General features: G+C 42.3%; 1 protein-coding gene across 1 annotated transcript in view; it reads left to right on the top strand.

The window, feature by feature from the left end:
• Positions 1-18,190, top strand: part of LOC133552059 (protocadherin Fat 3-like) — a 193,085-nt gene that overhangs the window by 123,788 nt on the left and 51,107 nt on the right. The window contains exons 31-37 of the mRNA XM_061899369.1: positions 6,983-7,395; positions 12,736-12,949; positions 13,011-13,225; positions 13,288-13,425; positions 17,375-17,518; positions 17,582-17,779; positions 17,850-18,127. Of these exons, the coding sequence (XP_061755353.1) occupies positions 6,983-7,395; positions 12,736-12,949; positions 13,011-13,225; positions 13,288-13,425; positions 17,375-17,518; positions 17,582-17,779; positions 17,850-18,127 (1,600 nt within the window). The remainder of the gene's footprint in view (positions 1-6,982; positions 7,396-12,735; positions 12,950-13,010; positions 13,226-13,287; positions 13,426-17,374; positions 17,519-17,581; positions 17,780-17,849; positions 18,128-18,190) is intronic.

Genomic DNA, 18,190 nt, shown 5'->3' with positions numbered 1-18,190 from the left:
GATTTTAATTATTTAATATTTTTGAGTACCGTATTTCCTTTATTTGCCACCGGGGGCGCTAATTAATTTAAAACCTTTTCTCACTCCTGCGCTTACCATAAGCATGCGGTAAAAGTAAGCATGCGTTAATTAGTTTAAAACCTCTTCTCACTCCGGCACTTACCAAAGGCATGCAGTACAAATTTTAATGTGATGTAAACTTGGACCTTAAATCCTACTGAATAACTCTTAATGTTATTTCCTTTATGCGATTTCAAATTACTGAAATCAGCCTCCTCCATTTTGAAAATGATGACGGGGGAAGTGTCACTCGTGACGTCACGAGTTTGACCAGGCGGTAATTCAAGTCAGGCGCATACTATATGCCCTGCGGCAATTCAAGGAAATACGGCAATCACAGTGAAAAGTTAAATAAAATCCTACTAAATATATTTGAGATCCGAAAGGTTCCCCACTCATGAAATGATGCATTTTTATTAGTTTTTAATTACTTTTAACACTTACATTTCAAGATCAACTTCCGATATACAGTGGGGCCAAAAAGTATTTAGTCAGCCAGCGATTGTGCAAGTTCTCCCACTTCAAATGATGACAGAGGTCTGTCATTTTCATCATAGGTACACTTCAACTGTGAGAGACAGAATGTGGAAAAAAAATCCAGGAATTTATTATTAAATTATGGTGTAAAATAAGTATTTGGTCAACCATTCAAAGCTCTCACTGATGGAAGGAGGTTTTGGCTCCAAATCTCAGGATACATGGCCCCATTCATTCTTTCCTTAACACGGATCAATGGTCCTGTCCCCTTAGCAGAAAAACAGCCCCAAAGCATGATGTTTCCACCCCCATGCTTCACAGTAGGTATGGTGTTCTTGGGATGCAAGTCAGTACTCTTCTTCCACATGGGTGTCAAACTCTGGCCCGTGGCCCTTGAGCCAATATCAAATTAACATTAGAGCTGGCCCGCCGGTATCACCACATTCACCGCTAATACTCATACTTGCCAACCCTCCCGATTTTCCCGGGAGATTTCCGAAGTTTAGTGCCCTTCCCGAAAATCTCCCTGGGCAACCATTCTCCCGATTTCCACCCAGACAACAATATTGGGAGCGTCCTCTTTTCCTCCACATAAACAGCCTGCTGGCCAAGTCACATAATATATGCGGCTTTCACACACACATACTTGATCAACAGCCATACAGGTCACACTGAGGGTGGCCGTATAAACAACTTTGTTACAAATATGCGCCACACTGTGAACCCACACCAAACAAGAATGACAAACCACATTTCGGGAGAACACCCGCACCGTAACACAACATAAACACAACAGAACAAATACCCAGAACCCATTGCAGCACTCACTCGTCCGGAATGCTACAACATACACCCCCCCCGCTCCCACCAAACCCCGCCCACCTAATTTTTATTTTATTTTCGAATTTATTAGCCTGCGGAAAAAGTTAACGTTGATATTTACCTCAGAAGGCTGCAAATAAAAAAAGAGGCATTTATTTTTTTTAAATTACGTTTTATTTAAGATGTTTTTTCGTTGTTTTTTTTTAAAGTTGATTTTGCACTATTATGTTATATAAGCTCTGCCTGTTCCATGGGAGGAAGCCCGAGTACCCGGAGGGAACCCACGCAGTCACGGGGAGAACATGCAAACTCCACACAGAAAGATCCCGAGCCCGGGATTGAACCCAGTACCACTCAGGACTTTCGTGTTGTGAGGCAGATGCACTAACCCCTGCACCACTGTGCTGGCCTATTTAAGCCTTGCTTTTTCAATATTCATTGCAAAACTTGTTTGGGTCCCTATTAAAAGGTTCATTAGTTCAACCTTGGCCCCGCGGCTTTGTTCAGTTTTACATTTTGGCCCACTCTGTATTTGAGTTTGACACCCCTGTCCAAACACGACGACTTGAGTTTATGCCAACAAGGATGATACAGCAGAGGATTGGGAGATGAAACCAAAATAGAACTTTTTGGTATAAACTCAACTGGTCGTGTTTGGAAGAGGAAGAATACTGAGTTGCATCCCAAGAACACCATACCTACTGTGAAGCATGGAGGTGTGTCAGGGTTATTTAATGTCGAACCCCAAGATGCAGAGATGGAGGCAGGCATGGAGTGAGCAAACATGATTTAATAAAAATACTAAGACAAAATCAAACAAAGGGTTCAAACCAAAAGCGCGCACTTGGGCGGATAATAAACAAAAGGCTTTTAGCATAGAAGCTAACAAGAAACAAAAAGGAACTTTAGCATGGAAGCTAGAGGATAACAAACAGAAAAACTGGAAATAACTAACGGCTAACAAAAACAGCTTACCGCTACGACGACCAGGACAAGATGCAGCACGACAGGTAATAGCTGAAATGATGCCAGACACGACAGGTAGCAAAGACACAAAAGTGACATGAGGCAAAAACAATACAATGGAGGTACAAATAGGAGCGGGCTGATTGGCAACAGGTGTGGCCAGGTGCCTATCAGCCGCAGCTGAGGAGAAACACAGCACTCAGGGAACAAGACAGGAAGCTGACAAAATAAGAGCACTAGACAGGAACTAAGGACAGGAAATACTAAACACACTGAGGAGAAAGGAAAACACAAAGAAACAGTCAGTGGCAAGCCTGACAGGATGGAAACATCATGCTCACAAATAAATTCTTTAAAATTCCTACAATGTGAATTCCTGGATTTTTTTTCCACATTCTGTCTCTCCCAGTTGAAGTGTACCTATGATGAAAATGACAGACGTCTGTCATCATTTGAAGTGGGAGAACTTGCACAATCGCTGGCTGACTAAATACTTTTTTGCCCCACTGTATTTGTGGATTAAACTATTATTTTGTTTGTTTTATGCTCCTTTGTCAAAACTTTGATGTATTTTTATGGCAACCCCACAACATATGCAATATTTTTTCTACATAAAACATTTTAAAGTGATAATTTTTAAGTAATAATTCATAATAACATAGATTTTTTTTGTCCTTTTTTTTGAGCAATGGAAAAGAAAAGAAAATATAGACAAAAGGAAAAAAACTGCCTATGTGGCAGTTTTGTGTCAACATTGCCACTAGATTTCACTTCATTCCACTTTTTTTTAATGTTTTTTTTAATTTTTAGCAATACTATCAATTTTGCAGAATGTGTGGCAGGCCGCTAAAGGATTAGCTGCGGGCCGCACTTTGGACACCCTCTGCTTTACAGCCTCGTTCGTCCGTTTGTAGATGTTGAAATTTATAAATAAAAGTAAAAAAAAAAACAAAAAAAACATTTTTGAGCCTCATTTTCATTCGTCGACGCGGATTTTTGCTGAGCGGCGTGACCTGGCACAGATGACGGACAGAAACGAGGCGAGATGGCCTCGAACGCGGATTTTCTTGGCCATTGCGGCTCATTTAGTCAACTTGTCACACGTACATTTTGTAAGTACATTAAAGGCCTACTGAAATGAGATGTTCTTATTTAAACGGGGATAGCAGCTCCCTTCTATGTGTCATACTTCATCATTTTGCGATATTGCCATATTTTTGCTGAAAGGGTTTAGTAGAGAACATCCACCATAAATTTTGCAACTTTTGGTCGCTAATAAAAAAGCCTTGCCTGTACCGGAAGTAGCAGACGATGTGCGCGTGACGTCACGGGTTGTGGAGCTCCTCACATCTGAACATTGTTTACAATCATGGCCACCAGCAGCTAGAGCGATTCGGACCGAGAAAGCGACAATTTCCCCATTAATTTGAGCGAAAACTAAAGATTTGTGGATGAGGAAAGTGAGAGTGAAGGACTAGAAAGAAGAAGAAAAAAGACAGGGTGGTGGGAGAGATTCAGATGTTATTAGACACATTTACTAGGATAATTCTGGAAAATCCCTTTTCTGCCTATTGCGTTACTAGTGTTGTAGTAAGATTACACTGTCATATCTGAAACTTGGATGGGTGTGGCCACGAGAGTGGTGACCGCCAGTGTCTCTGAGGGAAGCCACGTTTCTCGACAAGTCGAAGCGAAGGCAGCCGGTCGGGCCGGGCTGAGCTTTTTTTCCCCCTCCTCAACGGTGGAAGCATCCCACATTCGGGGGCGGCCGGTCGGGGGAGGCAAGAGAGTCCGCAGCTGCCTCTTTGACAGGTGCAGGAGGAACGACGCAAGCTCCGCTCATGTCTACAGTAAGAGCCGACTTATTACCACAGTTTTCTCACCGAAACCTGCAGGTTGACATGTGGTCGGGAACCATGTTCGCTTGACCGCTCTGTTCCATAGAGAAGTGAAGTGAGGTGAAGTGAATTATATTTATATAGCGCTTTTTCTCTATTGACCCAAAGCTCTTTACATAGTGAAACCCAATATCTAAGTTACGTTCAAACCAGTGTGGGTGGCACTGGGAGCAGGTGGGTAAAGTGTCTTTCCCAAGGACACAACGGCAGTGACTAGGATGGCGGAAGCGGGAATCGAACCTGCAACCCTCAGGTTGCTAGCACGGCCACTCTACCAACCGAGCTAAAATAGTAAAGCTTCACCTTCGGGAATGTAAACAAGGAAACAACGGCTGTGTTTGTGTTGTTAAAGGCGGCCGCAATACACCGCTTCCCACCTACAGCTTTCTTCTTTGACGTCTCCATTATTAATTAAACATATTGCAAAAGATTCAGCAACACAGATGTCCAGAATACTGTGTAATTATGCGACTAAAGCAGACGACTTATAGCTGGGATCGGTGCTGGAACAAAATGTCCGCTACAATCCGTGACGTCACGCGTAATCGTACCGCGACGTTTTCAACAGGATACATCGCGCGCAATTTAAAATCGCAATTTAGTAAACTAAAGCGGCCGTATTGGCATGTGTTGTAATGTTAATATTTCATCATTGATATTGATGGAGATAGATATCTTTTTAAATCCCAGTCATATTGTAGAACAGCTAAGTATTGGCCATACATAGACCTTGAAAGTCGGAATGTAGCGAGAAGTCATAACACTCTTCTTATTTCAAATATCTCAGGCCTAAGAGGAGGGGGAGAGGAGAAGAAGGGGGGCGAGTGAGAGTGGAGAGAGAGGCGAAACTTTTGTAGTATAGTCAGATCAACTAAGGCGATGCGATTTGAATGTGTCGTGCATAGATTTGGTCTCCCAAAGCTTTGGTAATTAAATATCAAGATAAGCTACTCTGTCTCAGGAGTTCATTTAAAACCAGCTTATGCGTAATGGTTTCATTAGGCTTTTAAAAACTTATATATTTGAGGGGGCAAGACGTGTTTTTGTGTATTTCTTGCCCCTGCCTATGACTTAAACATACAAAACTTAACTGTGACCACTGGGTGTCGCCCAAAAACAATTACCACTCCACTTCAACTTGACGACGATTTGAAATTATCTTTTATGTACAAACCCCGTTTCCATATGAGTTGGGAAATGGTGTTGGATGTAAATATAAACAGAATACAATGATTTGCAAATCCTTTTCAAGCCATATTCAGTTGAATATGCTACAAAGACAACATATTTGATGTTCAAACTCATAAACATTTATTTATTTTTTTTTGCAAATAATCATTAACTTTAGAATTTGATGCCAGCAAAATGTGACAAAGAAGTTGGGAAAGGTGGCAATAAATACTGATAAAGTTGAGGAATGCTCATCAAACACTTATTGTGAACATCCCACAGGTGTGCAGGCTAATTGGGAACAGGTGGGTGCCATGATTGGCTATAAAAACAGCTTCCATGAAATGCCAAATAATTCACAAACAAGGATGGGGCGAGGGTCACCAATTTGTTGAACAGTTTTAGAACAATATTTCTCAACGAGCTATTGCGAAGAATTTAGGGATTTTACCATCTACGGTCCGTAAAATCATCAAAAAGTTCAGAGAATCTGGAGAAATCACTGCACGTAAGCGATGATTTTACGGACCTTTGACCCCTCAGGCGGTACTGCATTAAAAAACCGACATCAGTGTGTAAAGGATATCACCACATGGGCTCAGTAACACTTCATAAAACCACTGTCACTAAATACAGTTGGTCGCTACATCTGTAAGTGCAAGTTAAAACTCTACTATGCAAAGCGAAAGCCATTGATCAACAACACCCAGGAACGCCGCCGGCTTCTATGCGCCCGAGCTCATCTAAGATGGACTGATGCAAAGTGGAAAAGTGTTCTGTGGTCTGACGAGTCCACATTTCAAATTATATTTGGAAACTGTGGACGTGGTGTCCTCCGGAACAAAGAGGAAAAGAACCATCCGGATTGTTCAAGGTGCAAAGTGTAAAAGCCAGCATGTGTGATGGTATGGGGGTGCATTAGTGCCCAAGGCATGGGTAACTTACACATCTGTGAAGGCACCATTAATGCTGAAAGGTCCATACAGGTTTTGGAGCAACATATGTTGTCATCCAAGCAACGTTATCATGGACGCCCCTGCTTATTTCAGCAAGACAAGTGTTACAACAGCGTGGCTTCGTACAAAAGGAGTGCGAGTACTCTCCTGGCCCGCCTGCAGTCCAGACCTGTCTCCCATGGAAAATGTGTGAAGCGTAAAATAGGACAGCGGAGACCCCGGACTGTTGAAGGACTGAAGCTCTACATAAAACAAGAATGGGAAAGAATTCCACTTTCAAAGCTTCAACAATTAGTTTCCTCAGTTCCCAAACGTTTATTGAGTGTTGTTAAAAGAAAAGGTGATGTAACACAGTGGTGAACATGCCCTTTCCCAACTACTTTGGCACGTGTTGCAGCCATGAAATTCTAAGTTAATTATTATTTGCAAAAAAAAGTACAGTTTATGAGTTTGAACATGAAATATGTTGTCTTTGTAGCATATTCAACTGAATTTGGGTTGAAAAGGATTTGCAAATCATTGTATTCTGTTTATATTTACATCTAACACCATTTCCCAACTCGTATGGAAACAGGGTTCGTATTAGGAAACGCGTGGGACTAAATCGTGCGTGACACTCGTGTTTGTGTTCAGGCGAGCTGCGCACGGCGGCGCCCGTGGACCGCGAGACCAAGCCCGCCTACAAGCTCATCGCCCAGGCGACGGACGGAGGCGGACTCTTCTGCCGCGCCGACGTCTCCCTCAGGGTCTTGGACGTGAACGACAACCCGCCCTCGTTCCCGTCCTCGCGCTACGCGGCGAGCGTGTACGAGAACGCCGCCCCCAACACCCTCCTCACGCGGCTGCAGGCCAGCGACCCCGACGAAGGCCTCAACCGGACCGTGGTCTACTCCCTGCTGGACTCGGCAGACGGCTTCTTCTCCATCGACCCGGTTTCCGGCGTGGTGGTCCTGGAGAGGACCCTGGACCGGGAGAGCCAGGACTCCTATCGGCTGCGAGTACGGGCCAGCGACCAAGCCGGGCTGCAGGGGGCGCTGTTTTCTCAGGTTGGTGTTTATTTCGTGTTTGCCTCATTCCTGTGAGAATCCTGCGTGTGACCGGCACATTGAATCAATGCAACATTTAAAACGTCAGCATGCCGACAGGTCAAATGTGACAATGTTACAGTTCCATGACTCCGAAGCGTACAGAAGGCATGCAAAGTTTGTTTAAATAAAAGTTTTAGCGTTAGCATGCCATCAATTAGCATGTATGTACAACGTTATATACGTCGCATGCAAAATTTGCTCAAAAAAGCTAACATTCTAACGTTAGCATGCGAACAATTAGCATGTATTGTGTACTAAGTTATATGAAGCAGAAGCAAACGCATGCTAAATCTGCTTAGAAAAACATTAGCATGCTAACAATTAGCATGTATTGTGTACTAAGTTACATGAAGCAGAAGCGTACGCATGCTAAATTTGCTTAAAAAACATTAACATGCTAACAATTAGCATGTATCGTGTACTAAGTTATAAGACGCCAAAGTGTACGCATGCAAAATCTGCTTTAAAAAAAGGTAGCATGCTAAAAATTTGCATGTATTGTGTACTAAATTATAATACGCCGAAGCGTACGCATGCAAAATATGCTAAAAAAAAAAGTTAGCATGCTAAAAATTAGCATGTGTCAAATACCAAGTTTTATACACGCATGCAAAATTTGCTAAAAAAAAGGTAGCATGCTAAAAATTAGCATGTATTGTGTACTAAGTTATAATACGCCGAAGCATACGCATGCAAAATATGCACAAAAAAAAGTTAGCATGCTAAAAATTAGCATGTGTCACATACCAAGTTTTATACACGCATGCAAAATTTGCTAAAAAAAAAGGTAGCATGCTAAAAATTAGCATGTATTGTGTACTAAGTTATAATACGCCGAAGCGTACGCATGCAAAATATGCACCAAAAAAAGTTAGCATGCTAAAAATTAGCATGTATTATGTACTAAGTTATAAGACGCCGAAGTGTACGCATGCAAAATTTGCTTTAAAAAAAGGTAGCATGCTAAAAATTAGCATGTATTGTGTACTAAATTATAATACGCCGAAGAGTACGCATGCAAAATATGCTAAAAAAAAAAAAAGTTAGCATGCTAAAAATTAGCATGTGTCACATACCAAGTTTTATACACGCATGCAAAATTTGCTAAAAAAAAGGTAGCATGCTAAAAATTAGCATGTATTGTGTACTAAATTATAATACGCCGAAGGGTACGCATGCAAAATATGCAAAACAAAAAAAAGTTAGCATGCGAAAAATTAGCATGTGTCACATACCAAGTTTTATACACGCATGCAAAATTTGCTAAAAAAAAAAAGGTAGCATGCTAAAAATTAGCATGTATTGTGTACTAAGTTATAATACGCCGAAGCGTACGCATGCAAAATATGCAAAAAAAAAAAAAGTTAGCATGCGAAAAATTAGCATGTGTCACATACCAAGTTTTATACACGCATGCAAAATTTGCTAAAAAAAAGGTAGCATGCTAAAAATTAGCATGTATTGTGTACTAAGTTATAATACGCCGAAGCGTACGCATGCAAAATATGCACAAAAAAAAGTTAGCATGCTAAAAATTAGCATGTATTGTGTACTAAATGTAATACGCCGAAGCGCATGCATGCAAAATATGCAAAAAAAAAAAAAGTTAGCATGCGAAAAATTAGCATGTGTCACATACCAAGTTTTATACACGCATGCAAAATTTGCTAAAAAAAAAAGGTAGCATGCTAAAAATTAGCATGTATTGTGTACTAAGTTATAATACGCCGACGCGTACGCATGCAATATATGCACCCAAAAAAAGTTAGCATGCTAAAAATTAGCATGTGTCACATACCAAGTTTTATACACGCATGCAAAATTTGCTAAAAAAAAAAAGGTAGCATGCTAAAAATTAGCATGTATTGTGTACTAAGTTATAATACGCCGAAGCGTACGCATGCAAAATATGCACCAAAAAAAAGTTAGCATGCTAAAAATTTGCATGTATTATGTACTAAGTTATAAGACGCCGAAGTGTACGCATGCAAAATTTGCTTTAAAAAAAGGTAGCATGCTAAAAATTTGTATGTATTGTGTACTAAATTATAATACGCCGAAGAGTACGCATGCAAAATATGCTAAAAAAAAAAGTTAGCATGCCAAAAATTAGCATGTATCACATAACAAGTTTTATACACGCATGCAAAATTTGCTAAAAAAAAAAGGTAGCATGCTAAAAATTAGCATGTATTGTGTACTAAGTTATAATACGCCGAAGCGTACGCATGCAAAATATGCACCAAAAAAAAGTTAGCATGCTAAAAATTAGCATGTGTCACATACCAAGTTTTATACACGCATGCAAAATTTGCTAAAAAAAAAAGGTAGCATGCTAAAAATTAGCATGTATTGTGTACTAAGTTATAATACGCCGAAGCGTACGCATGCAAAATATGCACCAAAAAAAAGTTAGCATGCTAAAAATTAGCATGTGTCACATACCAAGTTTTATACACGCATGCAAAATTTGCTAAAAAAAAAAGGTAGCATGCTAAAAATTAGCATGTATTGTGTACTAAGTTATAATACGCCGAAGCGTACGCATGCAAAATATGCACCAAAAAAAGTTAGCATGCTAAAAATTAGCATGTGTCACATACCAAGTTTTATACACGCATGCAAAATTTGCTAAAAAAAAAGGTAGCATGCTAAAAATTAGCATGTATTGTGTACTAAGTTATAATACGCCGAAGCGTACGCATGCGAAATATGCAAAAAAAAAAAAAAGTTAGCATGCTAAAAATGAGCATGTGTCACATACCAAGTTTTATACACGCATGCAAAATTTGCTAAAAAAAAAAGGTAGCATGCTAAAAATTAGCATGTATTGTGTACTAAGTTATAATACGCCGAAGCGTACGCATGCAAAATATGCACCAAAAAAAAGTTAGCATGCTAAAAATTAGCATGTGTCACATACCAAGTTTTATACACGCATGCAAAATTTGCTAAAAAAAAAAGGTAGCATGCTAAAAATTAGCATGTATTGTGTACTAAGTTATAATACGCCGAAGCGTACGCATGCAAAATATGCACCAAAAAAAGTTAGCATGCTAAAAATTAGCATGTGTCACATACCAAGTTTTATACACGCATGCAAAATTTGCTAAAAAAAAAGGTAGCATGCTAAAAATTAGCATGTATTGTGTACTAAGTTATAATACGCCGAAGCGTACGCATGCGAAATATGCAAAAAAAAAAAAAAGTTAGCATGCTAAAAATGAGCATGTGTCACATACCAAGTTTTATACACGCATGCAAAATTTGCTAAAAAAAAAGGTAGCATGCTAAAAATTAGCATGTATTGTGTACTAAGTTATAATACGCCGAAGCGTACGCATGCAAAATATGCACCAAAAAAAAGTTAGCATGCTAAAAATTTGCATGTATTGTGTACTAAATGTAATACGCCGAAGCGCACGTATGCAAAATATGCAAAAAAAAAAAAAAAGAAGTTAGCATGCTAAAAATGAGCATGTGTCGCATACCAAGTTATATACACGCATGCAAAATTTGCTAAAAAAAAGGTAGCCTGCTAAAAATTAGCATGTATTGTGTACTAAGTTATAAGACACCGAAGTGTACGTGTGCAAAATTTGCTTAATTTTTTTTTTAGCACGCTAACAATTAACGTGTCACGTAATAAGTTTTATATACGCATGCAAAATTTGCTATAAACAAAGCGAGACCAGCTTGCTAGTCAATAAATACAATTTTAAAAATAGAGGCAGCTCACTGGTAAGTGCTGCTATTTGAGCTATTTTTAGAACAGGCCAGCGGGCGACTCATCTGGTCCTTACGGGCACCATGTTGGTGACCCCTGGTCCAGAGGCAGGCTAATGGCAGGATGAGTAAAAAAACCAAGAAGTCGGACATGAAAAGTCTTAGCATGGTTTGCTGTGAAAGATGTGGAGATTATAATTAAGATCAAGGCCCTGCGATGAGGCGGCGACTTGTCCAGGGTGTACCCCGCCTTCCGCCCGATTGTAGCTGAGATAGGCACCAGCGGCCCCCCGCCAGCCCAAAAGGGAATAAGTGGTAGAAAGTAGATGGATGGATAATTAAGATCAATGCTTACCACAGTCGTCACCTCAGAGCAGCTCTCTGCTGCCCTCCAGTGGCTGCAGAGAGAACTACATAACAGAGGTTTCCCCAGGCCTGGCGGGGAACCAGACTTTAAAAGCTTGTAGAAAATGATTTTAAAGGACTTCAATGTTCTGTTCAGCATAGAAGACACCTGGAAGAATGTAGTTTACATGACAAAAAAAAAAGATTTCATTAGGGACTTGTAAGTTCACAATTGAACTGATACGGTACCGATTCCCGGGATATTGTTACTCAACGCTGGCAATTTTTGGTGATGAATGTTAGTTGTTGGACATGTAAAGTTGGATAACTGATAATTGGAGGTCGGAGAGGCCCATCCATCCATCCATTTCCTACCACTTGTCCCTTTTTGGATCACAGGGGCGGGGGGGGGTGCTGGAGCCTATCTCAGCTGCATTCGGAGAGGCCGTAGGCGCAAATTGGCAGCCACACTTCTGTCAGTCTTGCCTACATTGAGACCTCTGTTTTCGGGAGGTGGGGATGGTGGGCGTGGTTGAGGGCGGGGCGTGGTATGTATATAAGAAATACTTGAATTTCAGTGTTCATTTATTTACACACATACACACACATAACACTTTATCTACTCATTGTTGAGTTAAGGGTTGAATTGTCCACCCTTGTTCTATTCTCTGTCACTATTTTTCTAACCATGTGCATGTACAGTAGATGGCAGTATTGTCCTGTCTAAGAGTGTCACAACATTGCTGTTTACGGCAGACAAACTACTTTACGGTAGACCAAAACGTGACTGCTGTTGTTGTAAGTTGTTTTGACGCGCTGTGAGGACGTTAATGAAACTGGCTGACAATAAACCCACATAAGAAAGCAAGAACTCGCTCTCGATCATTCTACAGTTCTAACGTCATTGGGCAGGCACGCTGTTTATATTGTGGGAAAGTGGAGGTGAAAACAGGCTGTCCTCACTCAGGTCCGCATGGAGCTGGAGGGGGCGTGGCCTCCAGCTTTGTCTGAAATTCGGGAGATTTTCAGGAGAAAATTTGGTTTTCGAGAGAGGCGCTGAATTTCAGGAGGATCCCGGAAAATCCAAGAGGGTTGGCAAGTATGCTTTGGTAAGACTCGGACTCCGGATCTCAGGGCGGACACTAACCACCAGGCCACCGAGTCGGGAAAGGAAAAGTATTTGTAGTCACTGATCTGCCCGATGATCTTTGCTTGCGTGTCCACCAGGTGGACTTGACCGTCCTGGTCTTGGACGTCAACGACAACGCCCCGGTATTCCAGAGACGGGACTACACCGTGACCGTCCCCGAGGACGTGGCGGTGGGGACCGAGGTCCTCCGAGTGCTGGCGACGAGCGCCGACATCGGCCCCAACGCCGACATCGCCTACAGGATCCGCTCGGGCAACGAGTTGGCCAAGTTCTCCATCGACCGGATCCTCGGTGAGTCCGCCACTCGTCCCGACGCCGTCCGGGTTCCCGACTAACTTTCCCGGTCTTCCAGGGTCCATTTTCGTGACGGACGACTTGGACTTCGAGGTGTGCAAGGACTACTACCTGACGGTGGAGGCCTGGGACGGCGGAAGCCCTCCGCTCAGCGCCGCCACCATGGTGAGCGTCCAGCTGATGGACGTCAACGACAACGCCCCGGCTTTCAGTCAGGAGGTCTACAACGTCCTGGTGGGCGAGGACGCGGCGGTGGGACAGTCCATAACCAAGGTAGTCTTGGAAGCACTTTGACCCCCCCGGAGTCTGTTAGTGAGCTGAATGGTGGACTTCAGGTGCTGGCAGAGGACCTGGACAGTCGAGTCAACGGACGCATCACCTACTCCATCCTCAAAGGCGACCGCGCTAACCACTTCTGGATCGACCCGGTGACGGGACTCCTCAAAGTCAATAAGCGTCTGGACCGAGAACTGGTGAGGACGCCGAAGGTCTGGGCGGGAATCGATAATCATTTTCCGGTTCACGACTCCAGTCAAGGTTAACGTGCTCGTGCAGACGGAACAAAGCCTGAGATCCTGTCCGAGGGCCGCTTGTAACAGTGAATGAATATCAGTCTCAACTAATTAGGGACCGAATGTCCCTTTGGGACAGAGGACCCTGTTGTATTTCTAAGTTTTATTATTATTATTATACCGCCGCCTCTTTGAGCTGTAATTGGACCCCTTTAACATGCTTCAAAACTCACCAAATTTTACACACACATCAGGACTGGCAAAAATTGCAAACTAATAAAAAACCAAACACCAAAACTTAAAATTGCGCTCTAGCGCCCCCTAGGAAAAAACAGAGACAAAACTGCTTGTAACTTCCGTTAAAAATGTCATAGAGACATGAAACAAAAACCTCTATGTAGGTCTCACTTAGACCTACATTTCATAAAATGACCTCCTTCAGCAAAAATCAACAAGAAGTTGGCAAACACCCCTTCAAAACAAAAGTTTCCCGAAAAATGTCATTTCTGCTTCTTTGAGCTGTAATTTGACCCCCTTAAAATGCTTCAAAACTCACCAAATTTTACACAAACATCAGGACTGGCAAAAATTGCAAACAAATAAAAAACCAAACCCCAAAACATAAAATTGCGTTCTAGCGCCCCCCTAGGAACAAAACACAGATAAAACTGCTCCTAGGAAGAAAACACAGACAAAACTGCTTGTAAGTTCCGTTAGGAATGTCGTAGAGACATGAAACAAAAACTTCTATGTAGGTCTCACTGAGACCTACATTTCATAAAGTGACATCCTTCAGCAAAAATCAACAAGAAGTTGGCAAACACCCCTTCAAAACAAAACATACCTAAAAAATGTCATTTCTGCCTCTTTGAGCTATAATTTGACCACTTTAACATGCTTCAAAACTCACCAAATTTTACACACACATCAAAACTGGAAAAAATTGACATCTATTAAAAAACAAACAACCCCCAAAACTCAAAATTGCGCTCTAGCGCCCCCTACAAATAAAACACAGACAAAATTGCTTGTAACTTCCGTTAAGAATGTCAGAGACTTGAAACAAAAAACCTCTATGTAGGTCTGACTTAGACCTACATTTCATACACTTACATCCTTCAGCAAAAATCAACAAGAAGTTGGCTAACACCCCTTCAAAACAAAACATACCTAAAAAATGTCATTTCTGCCTCTTTGAGCTGTAATTTGACCCCTTTCAAATTTTTCAAAACTCACCAAACTGGACACAAACATCAGGACTGGCGAAAATTGCGATCTAATTAAAAGCCAACCCCCAAAACTTAAAATTGCGCTCTAGCGCCCCCTAGGAAAAACAAAGACAAAACTGCTTGTAACTTCCGTTAGGAATGTCGTAGAGACATGAAAGAAAAACCTCTATGTAGGTCTCAATTAGACCTAGATTTCATACACTGACATCCTTCAGCAAAAATCCACAGGAAGTTGGCAAACACCCCTTCAAAACAAAACTTACCTAAAAAATGTCATTTCTGCCTCTTTGAGCTGTAATTTGAGCACTTTAACATGCTTCAAAACTCACCAAATTTAACACACACATCAGGACTGGCAAAAATTGCAAACTAATAGAAAACCAAACCCCAAAACTTAAAATTGCGCTCTAGCGCCCCCTAGGAATAAAACACAGATAAAACTATTCCTAGGATGAAAACACAGACAAAACTGCTTGTAACTTCCGTTAGGAATGTTGTAGACATGAAACAAAAACTTCTATGTAGGTCTCACTTAGACCTACATTTCACACACTGACATCCTTCAGCAAAAATCAACAAGAAGTTGGCAAACACTCCTTCAAAACGAAACTTACCTAAAAAATGTCATTTCTGCCTCTTTGAGCTGTAATTTGACCACTTTAACATGCTTCAAAACTCACCAAATTTAACACACATCAGGACTGGTGAAAATTGACATCTATTAAAAAACAAACAAACCCCAAAACTCAAAATTGCGCTCTAGCGCCCCCTACAAATAAAACACAGACAAAATTGTTTGTAACTTCCGTTAAGAAGGTCAGAGACATGGTGGGCCACGTTAAATAATGTAGTGGACCACATTAAGTAATGTGGTGGACATCATAATTAATGTGACAGACCAAATAAATAACATATAGCAGACCACATACAATGATGTGACGAGCCACTTTAAATAATGTAGCAGACCACATAAAATGATGTGGTGGGCCACTTTAAATAATGTAGTGGACCATGTTAAGTAATGTGGTGGACATCATAAATAATGTGATGGACCAAATAAATAATGTATAGCCGACCACATAAAATGATGTGGCGGGCCACTTTAAATAATGTAGCGGACCACATAAAATGATGTGACGAGCCACTTTAAATAATGTAGCAGACCACATAAAATGATGTGGTGGACGTCAAAAATAATGTGACAGACCAACCAATTAAATAACGTATAGTGGACCACATAAAATGATTTGGCGGGCCACCTTAAATAATGTAGCGCACCACATAAAATGATGTGGTGGGCCACATTAAATAATGTAGTGGACCACATAAAATGATGTGGCGGACCAAATAAATAACTTACAGCAGACCACATACAATGATGTAGCGCACCACATAAAATGATGTGGCGGGCCACTTTAAATAATGTAGTGGACCATGTTAAGTAATGTGGTGGACATCATAAATAATGTGATGGACCAAATAAATAATGTATAGCGGACCACATAAAATGATGTGGCGGGCCACTTTAAATAATGTAGTGGACCACATTAAATGATGTGGTGGGCCACTTTAATTAATGTAGCGGACCACTTAAAATGATGTGGCGGACCAAATAAATAACTTACAGCAGACCACATAAAATGATCTGGCGGGCCACCTTAAATAATGTAGCGCACCACATAAAATGATGTGGTGGGCCACCTTAAATAATGTAGTGGACCATGTTAAGTAATGTGGTGGACATCATAAATAATGTGATGGACCAAATAAATAATGTATAGCGGACCACATAAAATGATGTGGCGGGCCACTTTAAATAATGTAGTGGACCATGTTAAATGATGTGGTGGGCCACTTTAATTAATTAGCGGACCACATAAAATGATGTGACGAGCCACATTAAATAATGTAGCGCACCACATTAAAAGACGTGGTAGGCCACCTTAAATAATGTAGCGGACCACATTAAAAGACGTGGTGGGCCACCTTAAATAATGTAGCGCACCACCTTAAAAGACGTGGTAGGCCACATTAAATAATGTAGCGCACCACATTAAAAGACGTGGTAGGCCACCTTAAATAATGTAGCGGACCACATTAAAAGACGTGGTGGGCCACCTTAAATAATGTAGCGCACCACCTTAAAAGACGTGGTGGGCCACCTTAAATAATGTAGCGCACCACATTAAAAGACGTGGTAGGCCACCTTAAATAATGTAGCGGACCACATTAAAAGACGTGGTGGGCCACCTTAAATAATGTAGCGCACCACATTAAAAGACGTGGTAGGCCACCTTAAATAATGTAGCGCACCACCTTAAAAGACGTGGTAGGCCACCTTAAATAATGTAGCGCACCACATTAAAAGACGTGGTAGGCCACCTTAAATAATGTAGCGGACCACATTAAAAGACGTGGTGGGCCACCTTAAATAATGCAGCAGACCACATTAAATAATGTAGCGGACCACATTAAAAGATGTGGTGGGCCACATTAAATAATGTGCTGCACCACGTAAATAAAGTGGCGGATGAAATAAATATTGTATGAATATTTGTGACTGACTACGTACATTTTCCAAAAATAAATGTTTAGGCAGGCCACATCATGGACCACTTTGTATAATATTATTGTAAAGACAGTGCTGTGCTGATCTGGCCCCTCCCCCTCCCCCCGCCCAGGTGTCGCGGTACACCCTGTCCGTGCAAGCCTTCGACAGCGGCTCCCCCGCCATGTCCTCCAGCGTCAGCGTCAACGTGGACGTGGCCGACATCAACGACAACGCGCCCGTCTTCACGCCCCCCAACTCCACCGCCGTGGTCCAGGTAAGGGTCGGAGAGCCCGGGTCGCTGCAGGACGGAGGTGACGCCCACCTGTCCACCCCGCAGCTGAGCCAGCCCCCCGGCAGCGTCCTCCTGCAGCTGTCCGTCAGCGACAAAGACTCCCCCAGGAACGGCCCCCCCTTCCAGTTCCGCCTGCTTGCCGGAAACGAGGGCGGGTTCTTCACTTTGGACCAAACCGGAACGCTCAGGTCCGATGGCGTCTTCGGGCCCGAGTCCCCGAGGGAGTTCACCCTGGAAGTCCAGGTGTGATACCCGCACTGTTTGTCTCCTCGCCGTGAGCGGAGTGACTTCCTGTCTCCTTGCGCCCCCCCAGGCCCGGGACTCCGGCAGACCTCCTCTGGCGTCGTCCTCCTGGATCTTCCTGCGCGTGGTCGGCAACAGTCAGTACAAACCCGCCGCCTCGTCCTTGGAGGTCATGGTCGTCACGGCGACCGGCACCTTCCAGGGCGGCCTGATCGGTCGCATCCACGCCACGGACCGGGACGCCAACGACGTGCTGACCTTTACCCAGAAGCCCCAGCCCGGCGCCATGTTCAGCATCCACAGACGAGACGGCAGCGTCTCGGCTCTCCCAGGCTTGGAGCCCGGCAGGTTTGGACCTTAGACCGTCCCTCCAGGACTTCAACAGCCCTTTGAGACAGTTGTGATTTACAG

This window comes from Nerophis ophidion, linkage group LG04 (assembly GCF_033978795.1).
Source record: "Nerophis ophidion isolate RoL-2023_Sa linkage group LG04, RoL_Noph_v1.0, whole genome shotgun sequence".
NCBI lineage: Eukaryota > Metazoa > Chordata > Actinopteri > Syngnathiformes > Syngnathidae > Nerophis > Nerophis ophidion.
The sequence above is the reverse complement of the archived record's forward strand: the minus strand, read 5'-3'. Positions and strand labels throughout refer to the sequence as shown.